Source organism: Narcine bancroftii, chromosome 1, assembly GCF_036971445.1.
Source record: "Narcine bancroftii isolate sNarBan1 chromosome 1, sNarBan1.hap1, whole genome shotgun sequence".
NCBI classification, from domain to species: domain Eukaryota; kingdom Metazoa; phylum Chordata; class Chondrichthyes; order Torpediniformes; family Narcinidae; genus Narcine; species Narcine bancroftii.
This window is the reverse complement of record NC_091469.1, coordinates 260,980,221-261,007,188: the sequence shown is the minus strand read 5'-3', so window position 1 is coordinate 261,007,188 and position 26,968 is coordinate 260,980,221. Positions and strand designations below refer to the sequence as shown.

Sequence of the window (26,968 nt, the reverse complement as noted above, 5' to 3'; positions counted from 1 at the left end):
CATTATTTTTATCTTTATTATATCATTGAATGAGTTTAATTCTGTAATGCAATTGATGGATTCAGAATATTTTTATTCATTTATTAAATTACACATTTTGTCAGTTGACAACTGAATTGTTTGATCTGAATGACTGCCAGATACTCTTTGTACAAATGGACAAGGTGGTGGAGAAGGCATTGGGCATGCTTGAAGCCTTGAATAGAGGAGTTGGAATGTCATAACTGTACAAGACCTTGGTGAGGTAACACTTGGAGAGTTGTGTTTTGCTACTGAAATTATCTCATCCAGTTTTAAATAAAACCAGAATAATCTGGGATTTTTTCTCCCTGGAACATAGGAGGCCGAGGAGTGATCTTACAGAGGTATATAAAATCATGAAAGCCATAGATCATCATGAATAGTGAAGTCTTTTTCTCAGGACAGAGAAATCTAAAATTAGAGGGGAGATATTTAAGATGAGGACATTTTAAAAGGAACCTGAGTGCCACCTTCACATGCAAGGTGGTGGGGATCGAGAATGTGCTACTGGAGGGAGTGGTAGAGATAGGTGCAATCGCAGAATTTAAAAAAAATCGTTGGACAGGTATGGGGATAGAAAAGGTTCAGAACGATATGGCCCGAAGTTTGTTGACGTGGACAAGTTGGACCAAGGGATCCTTGAAGAATTTAATTTGGGGAAAGAGGAGATGGAATTATGTAAAAATATTGCTGCCATTCAGGCTTTTTTTTTTGTGGGATCAAAACAGTGTAATTTTTCAGTTCAATATATCTTCAGAGTCTTTGGGTTCACTGAGTGGTAAATTAATAGAACTTTAAGCTTGTAGTCACCTTTGTCATTGTCTCCAAGGAGAATTGAAAGATGATCTTGGACTGCCTGAAGCCCAGAGTAGTTATTTCACCACTTCGGATGAATATGAAACACAGCATTCTATTTCAAAGAGCCCCATCTCATTCAAGTTATTTACTAGCTAAGGAAGGAAACTGTCTTCCCTGATCATTTGTTCTGGCTCCTTGGGGAAACTTCCTGTGTTCGTTGTATCTGGGCTTGCTGCCTCCTGCAAGGTGAATAAAATGCAGGTTTGTATTTTTTGAAATGTTTGAACGACCAAGTTCAGCCGTAAATGTGTGCACACTTTCCCAATGTTCCTGTGTGCTTTCAAGGCTTGTCACAATGACCTTGTCTTTCCAATGGATCATCACCAACCTGCAAGTAATTCTAATTCATCTGCATTCTTAACCCTTTCCATTCTCCAGTTTATAATATCTGTCCTTCAAAATGCATGATGTACTCACAGGGGTAACGATCTGCTGCAGCCAAAAAGAGATGTTTCAATAGTCATTAAATTAATAGGCTTCAGATCATTTCAATTGATGCTATGTTAATGATCTGTGTGAACAGTAGTCTATTTGAGTACAGTTATAAGTCTAGTGGGTAATGATATGTGTTGACACAGCTGTGCCTGAGACGAATTGCCATTTATTTCTCCCCCTCGCCCCTTTTGCAGCATTAAGCATTATTTATTATTTTTTTAAAAATTGTAAATCATGGAATGTTTAAAGTAGTGGACAAGTTGCAGTCCTACAGGCTATTTGTCCTGACTTGTGTTGTTGGAACTGCATTCATCCAGGTGGATGTTCTATCACACAGCAGTTTTGTAAATGGATGTACAGTGAGCTTGAATAATCAGGGTATTATGCATTACTCATTATTTCTACCTCAAAAGTTGGTTTTGTGCATTAAGTAAAAATTGGTAATATATCTGATTACTTCAAGTATGTCGTTAATGTAAATCTTGTAAATTTGAGAGGAATGGAAGGTTATGGAAATTGAGAGCACATAGGCCAAGATTTGATCAACCTTGATTTCAAATCTAAAAATGGCAGTTGAAATAAATCTGAAATAAGAAATATTGGCAATATTCAACAGGTCAGAGGGGAATAAAGTTTGTTTTGTTGAATTTATATATTTTTTTACTTTTGTTTTATGATTGAGAGAATAGGGATGGGTGGAGAAGGTGTCCATGATGGAATAGAAATCAAGAAACTGACCAAGTGAGAGAGTGGCAAAGGCTTGTCAGTCAAAACTCATCTGACTGAAAGAGGAATGAAAAAAGCTAGTTATCAAAAGTTGTTACATTCAGTTTTCCAATTTAGTTTTGCACAATTTTTTTTAGAATTTTTTTTCACATTTTCCTTTGGAATAGAAACTACACCTGGTTGAGATATGGACTAGGTGTTGCAATCCCTGACGTTTCAGTATTGATTAGATTGATCTTCTCTCATCATCAGTATGGTTGGTTCCCTCAATTACAATAATGGAGGATGACCATTAGAGAATATTAACCTGTATCGGACATATATTCAGTTGTATTCCCTGGTATCATTGGGTGTTTTGGCCTTTTTAATACAAGATATCCTCTGCTAAGGCAGTCCCATGTCCCATGTGAAAAAGTTAGCTGGTAGCTTGTCAAATAAATACAGTTTTTAATTTTATTAAATTATTAATAATAAAAAAATTGAAAATATTGTATTGTCAGTTTTTCTTAAAATGTCTAAGATCCTCCTTTGTGCAATATTAGATCAGATTCTGAACCCAGATTGCTAGATTTATTTTGCATCGATGAATTTATTACTGTCCAATGTTGTTTGTTAACCAGCTAAATGGTTAAAAAAGAGTTGCTGAAGGACCTTGAGGGTCAGGCAGCATGGAGGGAAATGGAGATATCATCAACTTTCCATTTTCCTCCTTAGATATTGCCTGACCCAGAGTTCCTCAAGCAGTTTGCATTTCGCTCCATGTTTCAGCATTTGCTGTCTCTTGTGTCTCTAAGTTGATATAAAATCAGTTTGGAAACTTTTGAGTTATCTTTTTTAATTAATGTATATTTCAGCAAAGCAAATATAGTTCAGCAAGATTTTGCCTTGTGCTCCCAGGAGAATTAAAGAGCATGTAGCACACGTCTTTGACATGACCTGACTCTGAATTTACAACTAAAATACTTGTTCTGAGTTTGAGGTTTATGACCTAAAATGTTAAGATAAATGTCCCTCAGCTCCTTTTTAAATCTTTGTCCCATCATCTTAAACTCATGTCCTCTAGTTTTGGACTCTCCTACTCTTGAGGGGGGGGGGAGGAGTGGGGGGAACAGTGACAATTTAATTTAGGCACCTCATGATTTTATATACTAAGATTGCCCCTTAGTCTCCTAAGATCCTGGGAATAAAAGTAGTTTGAGCTCCTCCAGGCTTTCCTTGCAACTCAAGTACTTCAGTTTTAGTAACATTCTCGTGAATCTTTTCTGCACCTTTTCCAGCTTCATGAAGTTCTTCTATAGTGAAATGTCCAAAATTACACAGAGTAATCCAAATGACATTTTGTTCAGTTGTTCCAGCGCCTTGACTGATTAGGGCAAGCACGCCAGACACTACCTTCTCTACCTGTGAACCACTTTCGGTGATTTGTGTGATTAAAGTTGGAGATTTCAATGGAGTTTTGGTATTGAGCGACTTGGAGTTACAGTTGGAGCTATTGATGGAGATTCTGTATCCCTTGGCCTATCTGTTCGACATGATGATCGTATCATACCAGGCAGTTCAAAATATTTTAGTCAGAGTTAAATTAGATATGATCCCATTGTACTTGAATGTGTGATTTTAAAAAAAATTATTTTCACATAACAAATGCAAAGTTTGTGCCAGATATAAATGGATTGTATTTGAAATAGGTAGAAATGAGGTTGGAAATCTCCAAGATACTTTGCGCCTTGCAGCATCAGTGAAGATTTGTCTATCTGATAGAATTAAAGTATGACCAATTAGGGTCTCTGCTCTGGATCCTGTTGGTTATGAGAGACATTCTACATAAATTAAGTTGCGGAAACATAAAATTGTGGGCAATAATGGCATTCAGAAAAATGTTGCCCTTTGATTTGTATTATATTAGCAAATCTAAATTTTTTAAAAAGGATGCCTTTTTTTAACCATCCTATCTTCATATTAAATGCATCTAATTTCTACAGCAATTTCACATTTCAGGAATTTTGTGACGTGGTGAGATGTATTTGGCTTTCTTGTATTTCATGTGCACTGTATTTGCTGAATCAGTGGATTGTGGATTCTGACTCCGATCTCCTGCAATATCTCCATTATATATTACAAGAGATCTCAGTCAGAATCCACAATCACAAATCATGTTTTTGGTGACTGTTCAATAAAGCAAAAGCAAAAAGGTATACGCATTCTACTGTTTAGTGGAAATTTATCAGATTTTTTTGATTTTATTGAGAATGTGTATTAATGAGTGTCTGAAAAGATTTGAGATTGATTTCTCATTGTTCTTGATTAATTTTGCACTGCAGCTTGAGATGAGTGTAGTAGCACTTTGGCATCTCTCAGGGGGATCAAGTTCAGATTCTAGCATCACTCCCATGCAGCTCAGGTTAAATTCTTCCTCCTGATTGGAACACTCAAATGGTGCAGAAATAAAACAAAATAAAACACTTAAAGGGTTGAAGTATTGACAGTGATTGGGAAGGGAGAAGAGATCTTTGACTAGATTTCAGTAGATTCTGTTTAAGAGCAGAGCTGAAGAGAAGTAATAAATGGATGCTTTACTAAAAGTATAGAGTTTTGCTTGGACAAACAAAGAAACAAACATTTAAAATTTTAATAAATAAAGATGACAACATGCTTTGTACATTTTTTGGGTATTCATTGAATAGGAAATAGGTGCTGTGAAAGTAAGTGATTTTAAATCACTAATATGGAATAAAATAAGGCATTATTTTGAGCTTAACATGTTCAGCCATTTAATAGCACTCTGGGAGTCACATATCCCGGTGCATTTAATAACGTGGGTTCATTAAGTCTATGACAGTTTATTGAACCAATCATTTTATTTCCATTTGCAGGAGAGCTCACACCTTGACTGTGTTATTCATCCTCACTTGCGCTTTGGTTTACATTACCCTTTTGGAAGAAACTCCTCAGGATACAGCCTATAATATCAAGAGGTAGGTGAAGATTTCTTGTAAATCACTTATCTGAACCCTTTTCATTGCTGAAATTCAACCTATACTTTGTTTTTCACATCCCTCAAGTGCACTGAGAGGTACTGTACTAAAGCCTGGTTCAGCAAGTCTGATGACTGAAAAAAGTCAAAAGTCCATAATCTCTCAACTGAGATGCAAATTGTGCATTTGATCCATACCTCTGAGTGCAGTAAAGACCCTTGCCAAATTGTATTTTCTGCCCTTCGTGCATTGTGATCTGATCTATCACATCAGTTTACTACCCTCCAAAAGACAAGATTTTGACCTTCAAACAATTAATTGTCATATTTTGAAAGGAGGAAAATGGCTTTGTGTGGCCAAGATGTCTTGGAATAAATGAAAGTTCCACATGAATTGCTGCTATTCCTTTGTACATTAAGATCCATTTGTACAGCGCTCCTGTCCTTGCAACCTGCCTTGAGCTTTTACCATATTTCGACCTACTCAGATTAGCAAATGATCTATACAAACAGAAGCAGCCTTTTCCAGTCTTGAAGTTTGCTGCGGCATCACAAATGTAAATTGACCAAGCAGTTCACACTTGTGGAGCCTGTACTTTAAATAATGTATTTGCCCATGGGGCACATATCTCTATCCTGGACTTATTTCCCCACCCACTATTCAGGTGGAGCAGACTTGCTTGATTTTTTAAACAGCACAGAAATTAAATGTAAGGCTGGTGCAAGGTCTAACAATGCTTGAGTCTTGTGTAATTGGTCTTGCATTGCTGAAACTTCAAATGGAACCTCCACTGGACTGTTGCACACCATTCCATTCACATCAATCTAACAGAGCAGCAGTGCAAGCTAAACAGTAACCATTTCAGCCTCTATTATTCACCCCTTTCTGGTTGTTTCAATCTTTTACACTTAGGTTTATCATTTTGTGTTTCGTGCATAATCATTCTGGATAACCCTGAACTCCACGTTTCATTTTGAATGCAGATCTAAAATTGTGGTAAATCATACCTTGTATCACTAATGCAAAACCAAGCACTTTCTTTTAAACTTGTCAGATGTGGTACCTGAGTAAGATGGCAATAATTGATTAAGCTCATTACCTTTCAGCAGATTGGCTTAATGTTCAACTTTAGAGGGCAGCTAGAATATATTTTACCAGCTTGATTGTCAATTATGCTAAATTTTCTTTCCTGAGGAAAGCAGAGGGTTCTTTTAATTTCATGGCCACAATTGTAGGTGTCAGCCTTTTCTTCACTGAATCGAAATTCTCTGTCATAAGATTTAGATTGCCTCTGCGAACTACTGAAGGGTAGTTTTGTAACTTGACCATTGCAACAAGACCCCAGTTGGGACAATATATCTAATTTGGTCTACAAGAGTGTGGTGTCTAAAGATCATCTTATTATAGAGATGATACTTTAATGTGTAATCAATGGAATTGATAATCTGTGAGGAGAAATGTTTGAAATATGGAGGTATCAGCAATTTAAAAAAAATTCAAGTTCATGATTAGTGGATCAATATTACAGTAAGAAGATTCTTAATGCTACACTTGTGGCCAAACCTCCTCTCTCTCCCCATGATTTAGAGCTCCAAACTCCTTCCAAGTGAACACTTGTGAATCTGCAGCTGTCATCAATTGCATCAGGCGCTTCTGTTAGGGCCTCATTTACATGGGAGAGACTGGATGTAGACTGGGAGATGGCTTCGTTGAGCACCTTTGTTCTGCCCATTGCAATAACAGGGACCTCTGTTACGAGCCCAGAGGATCCCAAAACCCAGCAGCAACAGAAATTCACAAAGACAAATGTTAAACAGAAATTGCTTTCAATTATCTTTAAACATGAAAGCAGGATCAAAATTTATCTTATTACTATCAACTTACTTAACCCCCTTCTGATTCTATGCGCACATGTGTGTAGTGTTTGTGTAAGCTTAGAAAAGTTCTTTGATTCACAGTCCAATCTCACTTCTCACTCCTCCAAATTCACTGGTTGCAGGCAATTCATATACTCTGCACAGAATTTAACATTTATGAATTTCACCAGACTCTCATGCTTGAAAGGTAAATGGTTACCGCTCAGGAAGGTTCTTGTTGGTTTTCAGAGAGAAATTTGTTGTTTGCTGGACACAAACTGATTCCTTCTAATCAGCCATGTCAGTGTCTTACCGAAAAAACTTATCCCATCAGGGTTTTCCAGATGATAACCTTTTTCTTTCAGGTCACCACAGAGTTCCTTTTTGTTTCTTGTATTTCAAGTGAAACATTAGGCAGCCAGTCCTCTCCTCTTGTATGAACCACAAGGGCTTTGACCAGGCTGAACTAAGAACTCACAACCTGTCTTCAAAATGGTTCCAGCCTCTCTCTCTCTCTCTCTCTCTCTCTCTCTCTCTCTCTCTCTCTCTCTCTCTCTCTCTCTCTCTCTCTCTCTCTCTCTCTCACTCTCACACACACACAATCCATTAGTGAAGTCTCTAAAGGCACTCCCCAAGGCTTTTGCAAAGGCCCTTGGAGCCAGCCTGTCTGGCTTGAGCAGAGCTCCAGTCTTTTAAATGAGATTGCTTTTGAATTCTTTGTATGTTACCTACACTTAAAAAAAAATCTGCCACAATTTATTTCCTTTAAAACATACCATATAACCATTTACGGAGCGGAAACAGGCCATGTTGGCCTTTCGAGTCCGCACCGGTTCTAAACCTACTCTGTTTTCCTTTAAGAAATAAATCTTCTCATTGTGTTCCTTCTTTCCCAATTGCGAACACCTTTCCAAAGCATGTCCACTTTCACAGAGCAAACAGGTCTTCTCAGCAGGCAAAATCTCCTTTTCTTTAGTTACTTTATCTTTTTCCTTATTTACAACTGACACAGTAGAGGCAAAGGTACTCCTTTTCAATTTCAGACAGGCTGTGACTTGGACTTCTTTACGTCTTTACTCACTGTTGGAGTGTCCTTGATATTTCCAAATACTGGTGCAACTGTGATCTGCACATGTAATTCGAGGAACTCCACAATATCCTCAAAGGTAGCATCCTTCCTATATTTTGTCTGAAGTTTACAAACTCTTGTTCTCCATGAATTGTTCAGCCTATAAGGCAATTTGCCTAATAATGATTATAAAATACAACATTCTGTCACACCTCCCAATGGCCAACAATTTCTATTCCACATGCCATTCCCACACTGACATATGGCCTTGTGCACTGCCAAACTGAGGCTACCTGCAAATTGAAGTAACTAGACCTAATATTCCATCTGGACTCTCTCCAACTAGATGGTATTAGCATCAACCTCCAATTTCTGTTCTCTCTCTCTCTCTCTCTCTCTCTCTTTCCCTATCCTTCAGTCTTTCTTCCAGCTCCCCACCTCCTCTCATCACTCCTCAGCTTTGTTATCTCTTCTGCCCTTTCACCCATATCCACCAATGACCTCTCATGTGCTGGCTTGTGCATCTCCCACTGCCCCTTCTTCCCTCCTCTCCTTCCCCACTTTTATATTCAGGCCCCTGCTTGAATTTTGCTCAGACCTTGATGTAGAGATCAGGCTGAAACGTTAGCCCTTTGCTTCTTATAGATGCTGCATGACCTGCTGAATTTCTCCAGCACTTTTGTGTATCGTACTACAATCACAGCATTTCAGACATTCTGTTTAACTCTTAATTAAAACACACGGAGTACTTGTAATGCAGGTCCTAGAATTGACTGCTGCAGATAGGTTTCATTTTGTCACCCAAGATAAAGATTCACAGCAGTCCATGATTGTTGGACGCCTTGGACTATAGAAGCATCATTTTGTTTCACCAGTGCTTGGTAAAACTGGACAATTTTTTGATTTGCCATGTTGTTGGCAAGAGCTTGACTGAAAGAGAATTCTTGCCCCTAATTACCTTAAAACTGTTTGGTGCACAAATGGGATTATTGTTTATTAGGCTCAGCTGTTCTGAATGGCTGATACACGATGAAGTAGACACAACAGTGGTTTCAGTTATGGGCCCACTGGTGTACATTTCAGTAGTGTTCAAGGCTTTCATTGCAACTGGATAATCTCACAAATACTCTTCTCATGTTCTTGCTATCCATATTGTAATTTCAGTCAAGTGACGTTGAAATAAACAACTATCCCAATGAGTTTCTAGATTGCATTTCTTTTGAAGCCCACATGACGACTCTGATGCAAGACAGGTTACATTTGCTCGTTGTTGTAAAACCATTAATGCAGGATTATTTGCAATAACCATAATAATCCGATTACTGCAGTAAATTAAGCACCGTCTAAAGCTCATGACGTCCTCTCCTCGAAGGAGCTGTTTTTCTTAATATATTTAAGTCTTTCCATTATCTCTCTTCCAAGGTATTGTTAAATGCCACTAACTTAAATTTCTCACCTGTACATCTTAACATCTGTCTCCTCCTTTGGGTAGGTCAGGCACTTGTGCACATTTTAAGAAGTGCTCCATTATTAAATGAGCTAGAAAAGTTGTTGTTCATGGACATTTTCTTTCAGCCATTCTGTTGAACAGATGGAATATATTTAGGCTGTATATCCTAAATTTTCATGGTGGCTTAGCAAATCCATTTATCTTGGACATGTGATCTCAAAGTATTAGTTCCTAATTTGTAAAATCCTTGTTACATTTTTTTTTTGCTGCTTCAGGTCTACTTCTAACCAATAAAAATTTGAGTCAACAATTTAAACTATAATCGGGAGCTTTGATATGATATAAATCAACTGATTAAGTGGATCATACTCTCCTCATTTTAATCTATGTGGATATTGAAGGATCAAAGTTTTCTTCTTTGCGTATGCTATTCTGAAATTTATTTTTGACACTGTTTTCTGCTGATATAATAAATGTAAAACCTCATTGTACAGCAGAGGGACATAACAAGAAAAGGGTGCATGTCTAAATCATTCAACCCACTCGAGCTTGTTCCACTGTCCCTGTGTCTCATGGATTGTCCTAATATTCAGAAATCTATCAATTTCAGCTTTGAAACTGAACTTTCACCACCCTTTAAGCAAAGAAATGTAATTTCATTTTTTTCCTCCCAATTAGCCTACCATTGCTTTAAACTGTGGCCTCTGCTCTAGACTTCTCAGCTAGTGGAAACCTTCTCCCTATATCTCTCTAGTCAAAAGAGGAAATGTTGGAAACGGTCAGCTGGTCAAGCAATGTCCATAGAGGGAGAATCTGCTAACATCACAGGCCCAAGATCCTTGATTAGAACTCGGAAGAGTTGAAGGTTCAAGTTTATATTCATGTACAGTAATGATGGTGATGAGAGTTTATTGTCAAATGCACAAGTACAATATATAGCTGCACTGACATTCTTGCTTAACGTAAGAGCCACGTACATTAAGTTTCAGATGTTTGAGAGTAGCAAGAAATGAAAAAAATATAACATACATTTTTACTCTTGCATACAAATTTTGTTACAAAAAGTTTGTATAAATATTAAGAAATACATGTACCTAACAATATTCATGTAGTTACTAAACTGCTTCAATAATAAAAGTACGCATACCATAAACGTATATTTGTACTATCGTCGAATGTTGTGGACCAATTATTAGGGTATAATTTAGGGGGTCAACTATAACCCATATACTATTTTTGACTGCAGTACCTGCTTCATTCGACATGTCAGGAGTGCAGGCAAGCAGCTGGGGACTAGATGGAAGTCTGAAGTTGGAGTATCAGGTGCTCAGATGGGTGGGAGTTCACAGTCAGATGGGAGGGCATTGGGAGCTTGAATGGGTGGGTGGCCAAGCAGGGATTGGTGGTCTGGGCATTGGAACTTCAGTGGGTGGGCGACTGGTGCGAGGATCCGCAGTCACGGCATTGTGTGTTTGGATGGGCTGGCAAGGATCTGCGTTTGGGGCGTCAGGAGCTCAGGTCGGTGGGTGGCTTGGGCCAAAAATAGGGGTTGGCTTTTACACAGGATATATGAAAAATGCGTGATTTTTTTGGGGCCAAATTAGGAGGGCTGACTTTTACAGATTATATATGGTAATATGTAAAAATAAGTATCCTTAAATGAGTCTTTGATTGAGTTTGTTGTTTAGGAGCCTGATATGGAGGGGTAACAACTGTTCCTGAACCTGGTGGTACAAGTCTTGTGGTATCTATAGCTCTTTTCTGATGGCAGCAGCAAGAATAGATCATGTCCTGGGTGGTGTTCTTGATGATTGCTGCTGCTCTCTGATGGTAGTGTTCCATGTAGATTTTCTTAATGGTCAGGGAGCTTTGCCTGTGATGTACTGGGCTGTGTCTACTACCTTTTTCAGGGCTTTCTGATCAGAAGAATTTGTGACCCCATAACAAGCCATGATTCAGTTGGTCACTACACATCTGTAGAAGTTTGCCATGGTTTCAAACCTCCATGAAATGGGGAAGTAGAGGTGCTTTCTTCACGATAATAACAGGTGTTGGCTCCATGAGAGATCCTCCAAAGCGTGAGCTCCTGGGAACTTGAAGGTACCAATCCTCTCCACTGCCATTACCATCAATGAAGAAAGGTGTGTGGTCCTGTAGTCTCATCTTCTTAAAGTCCATAATAAACTCCTTGATCTTGATCAATTGAGAGCAAGATTGTTGTTCTGGGACCACACAGCCAAATACTTGATCTCCAACTGTTTACTGACTCATCATTCTCTGGTATTTGGCGGTGTCATTACCAATTTTCTAGATTGTGTGGGAGCTGAACTTGGCTATGCATTGTTAGTAGAGAGGGTATGGGGTTAAGGATGAAGTAGACAGCCTTGAGATGCCCCCTGTTGATGGTCAGCAAAGAGGAGGTGATGTTGTTAATCCACCCTGATTTGTGGTCCCCCAATGAAGAAATTAAGGATGTAATTTCAAAGGGAGGAATAGTGCACCAGATTCATGAGTTTGATTATTAGTTTTGCTGGTCTGATGGTGTTAAACACCAAACTAATCAATTAAGTTAGAAGGTTTCTTCTTGAAGTGAGAAAGGAATATATACTAGAGTCTGGAGCAGCTATTCTCAGTGGGGACCAAACAGTCCCCCCTGAGGGCAACAGCATATTTAAAGGGGAGGGGGGGGGGGTGGCACGGACTGAAATTATTAATTTTTTGTTTGTTTTTATGTTGTTGGTAGAGGAGAAATAAGGAAGAAACAAACTAAACTGCTTCACAGGAAAGGAGGCCCATAAACTTGGAGCAGAGTTCTAAGGAGGCCAAGGGCAAAAAAAAAGTTGAGAATGGCTGGTCTAGAGTTATACAGTGTAGAAGCACACTCTTTGACCCAACTCACCCATGTCATCGAAGGTGCTGACCTGAACTCGCTGCATTTGCCAACTTTTGGCCCATTCCCTCTAAATCTGGTTTTCAACCCCCCCCCCCCAACTCACATTCCACCTTCAGCAATCCCTATGCCATAATTGCTCTGTGATTCTGTGATTAGTAAGGGATTGCTGAAGGTGGTATGTGAGTAGAAAGAAAAAGTTTGAAAACCACTGTTTTAATTGTCCCTAATTAACTCATTATGCACACGGTTTCAGAACTCCAAAGGAAATGGGCCAATGACAATTTTTCTCAAGCAAAATATTTCAGTAGCAATTGGGTCTAGAGCTGGGGGGTGGGGGGGCAATTTAAAACGACTGCTCTAAATCATCCCCATCCATGCACTTGTCCAAGATAACTTTTAAATGTAATTGTACCTGCCTCTACCATTTCCTCTGGTAGCTTGTTCCGTAAGTGCACCACCTTTTCAACGTATAAACAGTTGTCCCTTGGGTCATTTTCCATCTTTCTCTGCTCACTTTTAAGTCTTTGCCTTCCAGTTTTAGACTACACACAATACTCTAATGTTACCACTGTCCTGATCAACTGTAAAATAAATGTCCCAATTCCTGTTCTCGGTGTCATGACTGACTGAAGCAAGCGTGCCAAACAGCTTCACCGCGCTGTCAACCTGAGTCACCGTTTTCAAGGAGCTATGTACCTGTACCCTTTAGTCTCTTTGTTCTACCACACTCTCCAGGGCCCTAACAATCACTCTCCACAACCAATACAATATGTTTCAGTGAGGATGTACCACATTCTTAACACTTCTGAATACATGTCTTGGCTACTGATACTCCCTTCCCAGAACTGAGATTTACTTAAGATTGAGATATTTTCAAGTATGTAGTTCAAACTCCCTATTACTAAATTTACATCTGGTTCCAGAAGAATCAACTTGAGGTGAATGGATTCCTGCAATTGGGCATGAGTTTTCTTCAGTCGTACATAAAGGACTCAATATATAAACAATTTTAAGTTTTTTTTAAATTGAAAATGTTTGTCTTGTACAGAATATCTCTATTTTCCCATTTTTCATTTCTGTTTCTTCACACCTATATCTGAGTGGTTCTGACAATGCACAAGTAGATTTTTCATTATTATGTTCTTTTTCTGTTAATGTTCTAGTGTCTGCAGAGAATATGCATGGGGAAGAGATGAGGACAAAAATGGGAGTAAATATGTTTGATTGGAGACAGGTGCAAGAATTATTTTGTTGCTTTATGCTTTGATGTTAATCCATTCGGGTAGGACATTCCAAGAATGGATGATTTCCCATCTCTTCAAAACTGATCAGCAAACTTCAAAACCTGGGCTTCAATACCCCAGTGTGTAGTTGGATCCTGGATTTCCTCATCTCCAAACCCCAATCAGTGCAGATTGGCAAGAACATCTCATCCAGAACCTCCAACTCAGGACTTCATCCTTAGCCCCCTCCTCTTCTCGCTTTACTGCTATGACTGTGTGGCTCGGTCTGACAACGCCATCTAAAAATTTGTAATGATACCACAGTCGTGGGCTGTATAAAAGGGGGTGGTACATCTGCATACAGGAGGGAAATTGAAAACTTGGCTGAATGCTGTACTAGCAACAACCTTACACTCAGTCACCAAAACCAAGGAGTTGATGGTGGACTTTATGAAGGGAAAACCAGAAGTGTATGATCTAGTGATCTTTGTGAGATCCGAGTTTAAAAGAGTGAGCAAATTTAAATTCCTGGGAGGACATTTCCTCGACCCAACATACTAATGTCATCGAGAAGAAAGCACGTCAGCACCTCTACTTTCTTAGGAGTTTGTGGTATAACATTAGAAATTTTGGCACACTCTTGTGAAAAGTGTGCTGACCGGCTGGTTTCAGGGCACCATTCCTTCCGAGTGGAAAGCCCTGCAAAAAGAGTGGACACAGCCCAGTACATCACGGGCAAAATTCTCCCCACCCTACATGGATTGTTGCTATCAGAGAGCAGCATCAATCATCAAGGATCCTCACCTTACAGGACATGCACTGTACTCTCTGCAGCCATTTGGGATTAGGTATAGGTTGCACAGGACTCGTACCACCAGGTCTAGGATCAGTTGTTACCCTTCATCATCAGACTCCTAAACAAAATCTCAATCAGAGACTCATTTAAGGGCTCTTGGTTTGCACATTATTTATTCCTCAATATTTTTTCCATATGGCACAGTCAATTTGTTGACATTTCTTTATACAGTTTGCAGCTACCAAAAAATGGAAATTCTGCCTGGCCTGCAGGATTAAAAATAAATGTCAGGATTGTATGTGATGTCATGAATATACTCTGACAATATATCTTAACTTTGACCTTTATCAAAGATGCTGCTGCAGTGTTACTCATTGTTTATAGCCATTTGTCAATTAGCTACTCGAATTATTCTGTCAAATTTTCAAACTGACACTCCATGACTGACAACAGATTTAAATAGAAAGCATTGATTAAGATTGCCTTTACTACAATTGAACGTAGGAGGCCTTTGCATTTGCTTGGAGTGATGTCTGAATGCTAACAATGGAATATGAAATCCTGTCTTCCTGCAGCAACAATTTGGTCAAATGAGTGCAAAATACTTAATGAATTCTACTGCTTATACAATGTTCATTGGCTAATTTTGCAAAATCACATAAAAGATAATTAATCAAAATTTGTCAACCTTCAAGCTAGAGGTTTTCAAATTGCTCTCACTCATGTCCTCTTCGACTCTCATGTCACCATTAACGACAATCAAATCACTTCAGGATATCTTGGGACAATTGCCTTTCTAGACATTAGCGAGCGATTCCTTCTTGCAGTGGGAAAATCAATCCATTTTTACATGTTTAGAATTTAATGAGTACCTTCTGGGGATTGATTTTGAATTTCTTTTTTCTCTTTGTTATATATTTAAATTAAGAACCTTGAACACTTGTAAGGGTGTTTAATACCTTTAGGGATTTGAATTGTGTTCAACTGCTCTCTTGAGATTATTTCTCCTTTTGGACTTGCAGAGGAATTGTTGCCAGTATTCTGGTCTTCTTGTGTTTTGGAGTCACTCAAGCAAAAGATGGCCCATTTTCCAGACCTCACCCAGGTATGGTTCTTAAGTCTGTCTCAAGCATTATTATTTTTTTTTCCCAATTTTAAAGAAATAATCAAAATAGTTAATTTATCAGATAATCAGATGACCCAGAAGTCCTGATGCAGGCTCTTAACCCAAAGCATGTACCATCCCTCTGCCTCCGAGGTTGCTGCCTGATCCACTGAGTTTGTCCAACATAATTTTTTGATGATTGCAGCATCTGCAATCATCTCTTGTTTAATGCAGAAATCTGTTGGAAGAATGTCTAATAAGTGTTGTGAAACTGTTGCTTTAATTGCTTAAATTTATTTCATTTTTTTTCCCTAATTTACTGGTACCTTTCACCTTCGCATAATTGATCAACCTATATTTTATTATTTTGCTTCCTTGAATGAAGTTGTAGTGTTAGGGCAGCATTTCTACAAAGAGGTAACATGTGCCTGTATGTATATCCACCTTTCCAATTTCACAGCTTGCTTAAGGAAAGATCAGTCCTCTTTGCCACTGGAAAGACCAAACTTACCAACTTGTTAGGCTTTTCCATTGTTTTCTTTTGAAATTACCTAAAACTATCTAAAAGACTAGTCATTTGATCTAAATTGCTTCTCTCTTCACAGATGATTTGCATTTGAGATGAAGCCTTCCTTGCAATGACATTTCTGCAGTTAGAATCACTTTTCAATGGGTATCTGCCTACCTCTAACATTTCTTCCTCATTGGCATGGTTATGTGACAGGAGGGCTGGGGCATCACAGGCAGTAATGGACATGATGTGGCAGCTGAGGTAGAATTGCTCCGCAAGTGCAATCATCAAATGCAGGGTTTATAGGCAGCAGCGCCATGGAGAGAAATGGTCAGCCAAGATTTTGGGTCAGGACCTTTACTGGGACTCTTTATAATCTGCTCTAGTCAATGTCCCATCTCATTTGCCTACTTTGAAAATGCACTTGGGTAAATTTTGTTCTTTCTTTGATAAACCTCTCATTTCCTGAGGACTTCCTCACGTCTATGTTCACTTTGACGTGTTTTGCCATCCCTGATTTCTCCATTTGAGACAGGGATAGTCCATCACAAAATGCTCTGCTGCAGCTGTTCCTGGAGCACTGGAGTATCATGTGGCACTGAGGGAATGTCCCCAGAAACAATACATAGGAGTACTGTTAAGTAAGTGATATATACCTGTGTTATTCAGACGAATGCATTTGGGTAGGGACTTACTGGTATATGCAGCCATGAAGAAGTATCAGTGATTAGAGAAGTTGCACGTGCTGGCGTTCCCATGCACATGCTGGTCTTGTCTTCCCTGTTTGTAGAGATTTTGAGTTTGGAGGTTGTCCAGATGAGTAACTGTATGCCGTCTGCTTCTGTGGCCTTTACCATCTCTGGAGTTCTTGGCTATTGATATCATGCGGACTGAATCGAGCTGTCTGAAGGCCATCTTCTCTGATGGTGGGATCTTGGGAAGAATCTCAGACAGATCATCCACTTGGTATTTCTAACTCAGAAGGAGTCTAAGAGCTTTAGTCCTCAGCACTCGCATGCTGGATCCCAATATCCTGCTTAGCAAGGACTGCTAAACTGCATTGACCTTGCGCTGCTGCTGTGCTACACATTGCAAAGAGGGGATTTAGCAGGGGTCCAAAAAAAATTAATCTCATAATGAAATATAGTTCAACAGTGAGAGGATTATTTGGAATGGAGCCTAGAGCTTATATCTGCTAAAGTTAATTACGGTACCTACTTACAGTCCATGTGAATTTCAAGTTGTTTCAGCTAATTTCTGAATAAGAAACATGAAACTTTCTATTTAAACCCTTTGCCAATGTACGTGAAAAAATTGTGATTCAAAATGAAGCATGTTGTTGCTGTTGCACGTGACCTTCCTGAAATATACACCCTTGAGCATAAAGAAATAAAATCAATCAATGGACTTTTGGAGAAGGCATAATTCTTTACCTTTTGACCTATGCGAATGCTCTATGCGTATGACATTTAAATAGAACTTCAGATTTTGAAAAATTGCATGTTTTCAAAAACACTTTTTTAAATAAGCATTTAAACTCTGCAATTTTGCTGAAATATTTTCTTTCCTCAGATAGCATACATCGCTCATGTTCTATAAAGAAATCACCATTAAAATATAAATGGGGCTATATGCCAGTTGAAATAAAAATGGCCAGTGCATGAGGTATCAGGTATCTGTAGTGAAAAGGGTGTGTTGAGGTATTGATTTTAAAAAATAATTAGGCTTAGTATTAAAAATTTGTGTTCTATTTTCAAACTACCAAATCCTTTCAAGCAATGTTGGTTTTGTATATAATTTTGTTCTTGGGTTTTCTATAAAGATGAAGTGCCTTTGAATGCTTCTACTCTCATTTTTAAACAATTTATTCCCTGTGTTTTGAGGTCATACTATTGCTGCTTAATCTACTGCGGTTTGAAATCATGTAACATGTCAATTAAGTGTTTAAAAAAAATGATTGTTTTACCCTTATGGAAGATTTGGAAGCTTTTCTACACCATGAAATATTGTCTTTTCTATATGGGCTGTTTGACAGCATCCAGTTGCTTGTGAACATATTCAAAAATATGATGGTGTGCTCATGTTAAGATTTTTTTTTAAACCAGTTTAACTAATACTTTCTGCATTTGGGCATCTTCTCTTGCAGCATATTGGAGATTCTGGTTATGTGTCAGTGTTGTTTATGAGCTGTTTCTTATCTTCATACTTTTTCAGGTAAGTGAAAAATCCTTATTTCTTCACTTGGGTATCTTTAAACATTCTCCATAGAGCTTTTCCTGGTACATCATGGTAAATATAGTCTTGACAACATCTCTAGGTTAAAAACTAATATTTTCTTTTGGTGGGCCCATTGTGATTTTTGACATTCTGCCTGTAAAATTGTCTGACATAAATGCTGATTGGAACTGCATTCGATTATGAACACTGCAATCCATCTGTTATTGTTTTCCAAATTTACGGGCATCATTGGTGTGTCTGCAACTGCTACATCATCAATTAAGCCAAGAACTTTGTCTCTTTAATTGAGAAGGCGACTGAATAGCCATGCACCGCTTCGTTTGAATTTGTGCTTCCTTTCCACACTTTATCCTATGAAGATTTTTTTCACCACTTTCTTTTGTCCACGTGTCTCTGTTGGAGGGGTTCAGACCGACTTGTATTGCCATTCTCACGGATATTTGAATTAATCAGGCCAAACTGAGACATCAGTATCTGAATCTGAAACTTGAGTGGCTATTTCTGTGGTTTTCGTACTCAACGTTGAACTCGATTGTATTGTTATCTAGCCTCGTCTGATCTTCAGTAAGAATATTGACAATATTGATTTGACATAGATATTTGTGTATATTTTTATTGATATTTTAATTTCTCATTCCTCCATACTGGGGTTTGTAAAAACAAATTACAGCACATTCAATCATCTTTGTGTACTTTTACATCAGATTTTTTAAAAAAATATGAGGAACTTTGTAAAGGATCTTGCAGTTAAATGCATTAGTGGATGTACGCATAGCATTCAAGTTATGGATTCAGTGATATCATAAACAATGATTCTGATCATGCTTAATTCAGAGTTTGGTATACAGGTTGAAACTTTCTCATCTGGCATGTTTTAAATCTGCTGCGCAGATTCTATACTAATTAACTAATACTGACTAAGATCTAAAATTAGCTATGATCCATACCAATCTGTAGCTAATTATCTTTACAGTTCAACTTTTGTGATCTCAGCTGACAGCATTTCTGACTTAATGGGAGCTTCCATTTATGGACAGTCTTCTGAATTCTTATGTGAGCTGTGGAATGTCTAGACTTGAAATTGGTTTTCCTGCTTAGAGGGAGATGATCTGAGTAAATTTGTGTGATTTGGATTTTCTGAGGTCTGGCTCCAGTCAGGCCCCAAGGATGTCAGTCTAGAGCATACATGTCAAAATCTGGCCCACGGGCCAAATTTGGCCCGTGATATAATTATATTTGGCCCGCAAGATCATTTCAAAAGTGTATTAGAGGTGGCCCGCCCTGCAGCAAGAGCCGATGCTGTTTTTTGGTAATGTCACCCCCACCATCCTCCCCCTTCATTGCACATCCTTCCCCACCCCCTAACTATCCCCTCCCCCCTAAAACCACCCCCCTTAAAAGATGGCCAGAATATTCTCAAAAAGGAATCCAGAATGGTAAAGTTCCACAAACCTTCTGCTGGGAATCCTAACAACACCCAGGCATCAGATCCACGGGACGCGGAGGGAGCAAGAGTGTTGCAGGTTGACCGTGCAAACTTTGAGAACGGGGAAAACAAAATTGTAACACGAGAAGTCTGTCGATGTCATCAGCCGGCAAGCCAGTTGGAAGGCTCCCCGCACAACCAGTCACTTCTCCCACCTGTCGAGCGGTGCGGCAAATTGGCGAGCGCCTGTGATTTCCTGTCGGCGCGACGGACATGGCAGGCTGCGCACGGCCCCCGCTGTTCCGCAAAGGCTGATCGGCAGCTCAGAGGGCCTGAGTGGGTGGGTAAGCAGGGGTGGGCAGAGGGTGTAGGTGAGGTGTAATGGGCAGGGGAAGTTATGGTGGTGGGAGGGGCAGTTAGAGGGTGGGATGAGTAGAAGGAGGGGTGAATAGGGAAGAGGTAAAAGGGGAGGGGCAGGGCGAGTAGGGGAGGGGTGATTAGAGGGTGAGAGATGGGTAGAGGGAGGAACAGGTTTAGGGGAGAGGCAGTAGAGGGGCGTGTATAGGATGGGGTGGGTAGAGGCAGAGCGAGTGGAGTGAGGGGTGAGTAGAGGTTGGGTAAAGGACTGGTCAGGAAGAGGGATGGTGGGTCGAGGGTGAATAGAGGCCTAGAGCCTGAGGAGTGAGCAGGAAAAGCTGAGTCCTGATGCAGGCCAAAATGGACACAGTCTGTGAATGCAAACTAGATCTTCACAGGGACCAAATAGGTTTCCCTCAGGTCAAGCAAAGGGTGAACTTGAGCTACCTACTCCTGACCTGTAACATTATCCTCCTAAAGTTATATCTTAAAGTTTAACATTACATATGTTGAAAGAAGAGAAAACATGCAGATGTTGTTGAAAATTTTCAATAAATATTTAGTTCGGTCCTCAACTTAGTCCAAGTTTTTAATTTTGGCCCTCCGTGAATTTGAGTTTGACACCCCTGGTCTAGAGTTTCAACCTGTAATCCAACTCTTTCATATTTGCCACTTTATTTTACCTAAAATGTGTAGACAATTTGGAAGGAATCGATTCTCACGCTAAGCCAATCTGAATGAGATGGGTAATTTAAAATTCGAAATTCTGGTCGAGACCTCCACAACGTAGGCCAAAAGAATCAGACTAAACTGCTCATCTTGAACTAATGTATGATCTATCATGGTTAGATATAAAGGACTGAAGATGATTCTGTCTGTTAGCTTGACTAAGTGAAGCAAATAATGGGATTTAAATGTACTGTAGTCCCCTGTCACTTTATATCTGGTCATTTGTGCTGCATTTGACCCGAGAGAGGTTGGCATTGGAAAGGAGGCGAGTGTTGTTTTCCCATTGCCGTCATACTTTTATCGTGAGTATTGATTCAAATGATGATTTGTTAGCTTTATTAGTTTTGCTGGTTTATCCTTTAACTTTTTGAGTAAAGTCAATTGTTCTTGAGTTTAATATCAAAACTGGGTTGAACGCAATCTCTGTTCAAGGGTTACATTTTTATCCAGATACTAATTGTGGATATTATACTGTGGTTAAAGATGACCTTTCACGTTGATCAGGCCAATTGATTCCATCATGCTACTGAAGAGACATGGGCCAACTAAACTATGCTGCCCCACACCTGGAAGTATAGGATAAATTAATCTTTTATCTAAAGATCTATGGTTTCCAGATAGGAGCATGAATTCTGGAAATGATTTCCATTCTCAGCTGTGTTATTGTTCGTTGAATCGAAGAGAAAATTATTAATAAAAATGTTTGAATTGAAATAGTAATCAAAGTTGCTACCTTGCAGCTCCAGTAAACTGGGTTCAGTACTGATCTCTGGTGCTGCTCGTGTGTTCCTTCTATTCATTTGTCCTGTGTTCATATGGGCTTTTTTGAGGTTCTCTGGTTACCTCCTACATCTCAAAGGTGTGTGGATTGATAGGTTGATTGTTCACTACAAATTACCCCTAGTTTATGTGAGTTGTTGACTTTGGGAAAAGTTGTAGAGTGTTTCGAAAATAAAATAGGGTTAATGTAGAGTAAATTTGTGCTTGTAAAAATCAGTGGGCTGCATAACGTAGTGGCAATTCTCAAACCCTGATCCATGGTCTTATTGTATTGTTAGATGATTGAATGATACAGCAATATTTTGAACCCTTCCATTCTGTTGAACCTTTATTGGAGCCAAATAAAATTCCTTTTCTGCTACTAAGAACTTCATTGTGGTTCTTCCAAATTAACATGGGATAATTATGAACCTCTTAACAATATTAACAATGGGATAAACTAACTCCCCTTTCTTCCACCCACCCCTCCACCATGCTGCCTGTAGCCCTACCCTATGCCTAAATGCTCAGTGCTTTTCCCTTTATAACATCCTTCTTAAACATAGTATTATCAAAAATATTTTCTTTCATGTTGAAGTATTGCTTTTAAAACTTCACATGCTGTTTACCCCAGCAGGACTTGCTGAGGAAAAATGTTTGTCTTCATTCTTTCGCTGACCTTGCAGAAAATTGCTGTAGAGATGCACTTTCAGTAATAGCTTCTCATTAATTAAACGTGTACATTTTGATTGCTTAACTTTCTGTGCACCAAACAGACCAAATCCAACGGAATGTCTTCACTAACTCATTTCTTACATTCTATATAATAAAAAGTAAACTTCCTCTTCATAGGTTTGATATTCACACTAAATTGTGCTGCCTCGAGTTGAATTTGAGGCCTAATGGGTGAATAATTACACTCTGATAGCTTAGTGGTTAGACCACTGGGGGTGAGTTCGTTCCTCGCTGGGATCTCATTTCTGCGAGGGGCGCTGGATAAAGTGGTGACTCTCTGTCTGCCTTATGGTAGACAAAAGTTAAAGAATTTCATGTATGTTACATTCTAAATGTATTGTGACAATAATGGTACCTTTGCTTTTAGCATAGCTTGCTTTTTCAGTCAGTGGATTGATTCATAAATCCAATGATCATGTCTGCTTCAGCTGCTTTTTGTTCTTCCACCTTCAAAGGTACTGTTTATAACAGCTGTAGTGAAAAAAAATCCCCTCATTTTGCATCTCAGAATTAAAATCTCATACAATACCTGTTATTGGAACTTTGCACCCTCATTTCCTTGCAACACAAATGCATATTTTAATGTTTTCTACTGTAGTTTTTCATCTGTTCTTTCCTTTTATCTAACAGTAAAATGCACATGAAATGAGCAAAAAAAATTATTAAAACATTAAAGCAGTCTTTATGGTTTTAAGCTATTTCAATATCTATGAATCTCATTTGGCATCTAAAGATGAATGACACCAATAGCTGTAGAGTTTTAGGCTAATGGAAGGAATGTCCTGATTCAGGGTTCTGTTAATGCCTTAAGTGCACTTTTGGTGGTGAGTTATGGAATTAAAAGCAGCCTCCATACAGTGGCATATGTTTTAGTCTTTGTTCTGAAATATCTCCCTTCAATCAAATGAGGCAAAAGAAGACTAACATGTAGGGAGGTGGAGGAATTCAGCTGGACAGGCAGCATCCATGGGAAGGCAATAAGATGGTTAATTTTCAGGCTGAACTTAAATTGTTGCAGAGGCATCATGCCGAACAGCAATTTTTCAAAAGCGAATAGTTGCAAGTTGTTGGATTTACTTCTGTTTTTGTTCATTTTCTTTTTAAACCTAAATAGCAATCTACTGTTTACCCCAGCAGGACTTGCTGAGGAAAAATGTTTGTCTTCGTTCTTTCGCTGATCTTGCAGAAAATTGCTGAGGGAATTGGAAAATGGGGTAATTGACATAATTTGATGGCCGAATGATTCTTATCATTGATACCATTGATTGCACTCAGCAATTTTGGAGAGTCTCATTGATTAATGTTTTATCTCGCAGGAAACGTGGATATATATGTAAACAATATTTTCAATTGGCATGAGAAGGATCATTTTTGTTTATCAAAGTGCTCAACAAATTCTATAAATTGAGAACATGTGACAATGCATTAAAAAAAGTGCTTAGAATATTGCTGTTCTCAGATGGTTGTTCCAAACTCTTCACCTCTGTCAATTTGATATCGAGGCTGAAAACTCTGAAGAACCGTGCTTTTTAAATTCAATTTAATAATGCCTTAAAGCATGATATTGGGAGGATGTAAAAATCACTTAGGCATAGGTATTCTTTGGAATATTTCAACCAAGTTTGCCAAAAGAAATTGGACTTTAGCTTCCATTAATCTGAGGGAATTCTCGTATCTAAGATCATTCGAGATTTGAAATTGGAGTATGAAACAGAACATTGCAGGACACCCATGATGTTGCAACAGCCTATATAAACCACAACAATCTAATCCTTCTCCACCTCACATCTATAACCCTTTTTTTTCTTATATCCACGTACCCAATTAAGACTCTTACAAATGATCCGATTGTGTCAGCCTCCTCCACTTGGAAATGCATTCTAGGGTCTAATTTCTCTGTGTTTATATAAAAAAACCTCTGATGTCTCCCCTAAACATTCTTCCACTCAACTTAAATAGATGTGCTCTTGTATTTGCTATTATCGTCCCACGAAAAAGATGCTGGCTTTCTACCCTATTTGTGCCTCTCATAATCTTCTAGACTTGCATAATCTTCTAGACCTCCATTAAGTCACCTCTTATCTTTTGTCACTCTAAGGAGAAAGTCTTTTGTCCCTCAAAGGAGAAAAATACTGGCTCAGTTAACCTTGCTTCATCAGATATTTTCTCCTGGTAAATCCTTTCTGCAGCTTCTGCATTTTTCAGGCAACCAGAACTGAACTGAACACAATGCTCCAAGTGTGCTCTAATCAAAGTTTTAAAGATCTACAACGTTATCTCACAGCTCTTGAAGACAATCTTCTGACCAATGAAGGGCAGCACACAATACGTTTTCTTAACCACCTTGTGTGACAACATTGAAGGATTTGACCCCAAGATTCCTTTGTTCCTCCATATTGTTAAGAATCATCTAGGCTCTTTAGGCACTACTTGCTCCTCACTAAGCCATGCTGACTATCCCTGAGAAGACTGCTTCTCTAAATGCTTGTGAGTCCTGTCCCTAAGAATCCTCTCCAATAATTTGCAAACCACTAATGCAAGACTCACCAATCTATAATTCCTAGGTTTCTCCCTATTACCTTTCTTAAACAAGGGGACAACAGTTGCCCTTCTCCAATCCTCCAATACCTCTCCTGCAGCCGGGGAGAATCCAAGAATTGTTGCCAATGCTCCAGCAATCTTTTCTCTCACTTCCTGTAGTACACATCGAGTCCAAGGGAGTTATCTATCTGTATGTTTTTGAGAAGATCAGTACTTTTTTTAAAAAAGAACCTCAACATGTTCCAGAACATTGGGCTCTTCTCACATTGACCAAGATTCCTCTCCCTGGTGTGCTTCAAGGCAAAGTATTCGCTTAGGACTTCCCCTGCCTCTAGACACGCTTCAGCCTAAGTGGCCCTATCATCCCTCTAGTCATCCCTTATGTGCAGAAAGCCTTTGAGTTTTTTTTTAAAATCCTTGCTGTGGCCTTCTCATTCCCCTTTTGAGCTCTAATTTCTTAAGATCCTTCCGAGCTGTCATACAATTCTCGTGCGCCCTTTCTAACTTTTGCTTCCTAAGCCTTGTGTCTGCTTCCTTCTTCCTCTTGATTAGCTGCCGCACATCAGCATTTGGGTACGAGATTCAATACTCTGACTTTTCTGGGCATAAACTGGCAGTTTCGTGCATGACATTGAAGAATTCAACTAAGTGATTTCAGGGATGAATGGCTTTAGTTATGACAACCAAATCACTAGACTTCAAAGGTTCCTTTTATTGTCATTTATTACAGGCATTTCAAATCTGTCTGCCAAAATGCAAAGAGAGTTGCCATGAGCATTGCCTAGTGCAGTTAACAATATTAGAAAGTGAGGCAAAAGAAGAGTCCTTTCAGAGACACTGAGTGTCCGTGGATTCGCCTGCAGCCCCTGCAATGGTTCAAACCATTGACAATGTGTTTTCCAGATCCAAACCTCTGATAGGATCAGAAGACTTCATTGCCCAAGTCCCTTCAGGAGCTCTTTTCAAAGCACCCTCTTGAATTCTGGCTCCCCCTGAGCCAGTCTCCAGCAGCCCGCAGACTGTACAAGTCCTTTGACCGTAAGTTACCAACCACCTACAATCCATGCGACTGCCTGCATCCTTCAGCCGCTGAGCTCCTTGCTGGTCCTCTGTCATGGTAATTGTAACATTGTCCAGTGGTTTTCTCTTCAATCCCCACATTTGGTGCCCTGCGCCGGTCCACTGCTCCTCTGGAGTCTGCACCCATCGTGATGCACTGCCCATGATTGCTGGATTTTTTAAATAAAAAAAACACCATCGGCTCCTTTAACAGACAGCATAAAGGCTGCATGGAGCTGTCTGTTTTAGGATCGGGTGGTAGACCCTGTGGATCAGTGCTGTCTCTGCTTCCCCACTCTCCCAGGTCAGTGGCAATGCAGCCATTTTTTTCATCCATTGCAGCAGTGAACAGGGTCTTTGAAAGTGGTGGGTAAAAAAAAAATGCAAAGTATGTGCAAGAGTAAATCATTTGACTTTGCCATTTAATATGTCATGGGATATCTGTTGTCCTAACTTCACATTTCTGTTTATCAACAGTAACCTTTTGTCTCTTGGTGTTATCAAGTTTCTGTTCACTGCTTTCCATTCAAATGCTCTTCTTCCATTGGTCTTTGAACTGAGAATTCCAAATGGTCTTGTCAGAGAAATTTTCACCTCATTTATCTTAAATGGATGATGGCTCATTTTTACAGTGATCTTTTGTTCACATTTCTCCCACATGTGACAAAATCCTTTCCTTATCCACCATTGGGATCTTGTATTTTTAACCAAAATAAGACTTCTGAAGCATTCAAGATCTTTGGGTTTCTAAATGGTCATTGAAAAACCATAGAAAATAAAGGCATCCATACATGTGGCTCATTTCATGATCTCAGGATGTCTCAATGCCTTATAATTTGTGTGTGTGTGCGAGCTCACTGACAAAAGGCAAAGGAGGAAAAACCCAACACCCAACCCCAACCAACCAATTTTCCCCTGCAACCGTGTCTGCCTGTCCCGCATCGGACTTGTCAGCCACAAACGAGCCTGCAGCTGACGTGGACATTTAACCCCTCCATAAATCTTCGTCCGCGAAGCCAAGCCAAAGAAAAGAAAAGAGAAAGAATATATATATATATATATATATATAGTACTTGTATAAATAGGTTTTCATATTTGTTGTTTGTATGTCTCTCTGCAAACAAGATGTATTATTCAATTGGGGAGAGCGTTTGTCATGCACAAAATTTTATTGATCTTCCACTGATCCTTGTGCTTTTTAAAAAA

At 39.1% G+C, this 26,968-nt stretch overlaps 1 protein-coding gene across 2 annotated transcripts in view; it reads left to right on the top strand.

The window, feature by feature from the left end:
• ptdss2 (phosphatidylserine synthase 2) overlaps positions 1-26,968 on the top strand; it is an 87,806-nt gene that overhangs the window by 8,203 nt on the left and 52,635 nt on the right. For both annotated transcript variants that reach the window (XM_069896688.1, XM_069896680.1), the window contains exons 2-4: positions 4,914-5,015; positions 15,325-15,407; positions 18,065-18,132. In XM_069896688.1, coding sequence (XP_069752789.1) covers positions 4,914-5,015; positions 15,325-15,407; positions 18,065-18,132 — 253 coding nt within the window. The remainder of the gene's footprint in view (positions 1-4,913; positions 5,016-15,324; positions 15,408-18,064; positions 18,133-26,968) is intronic.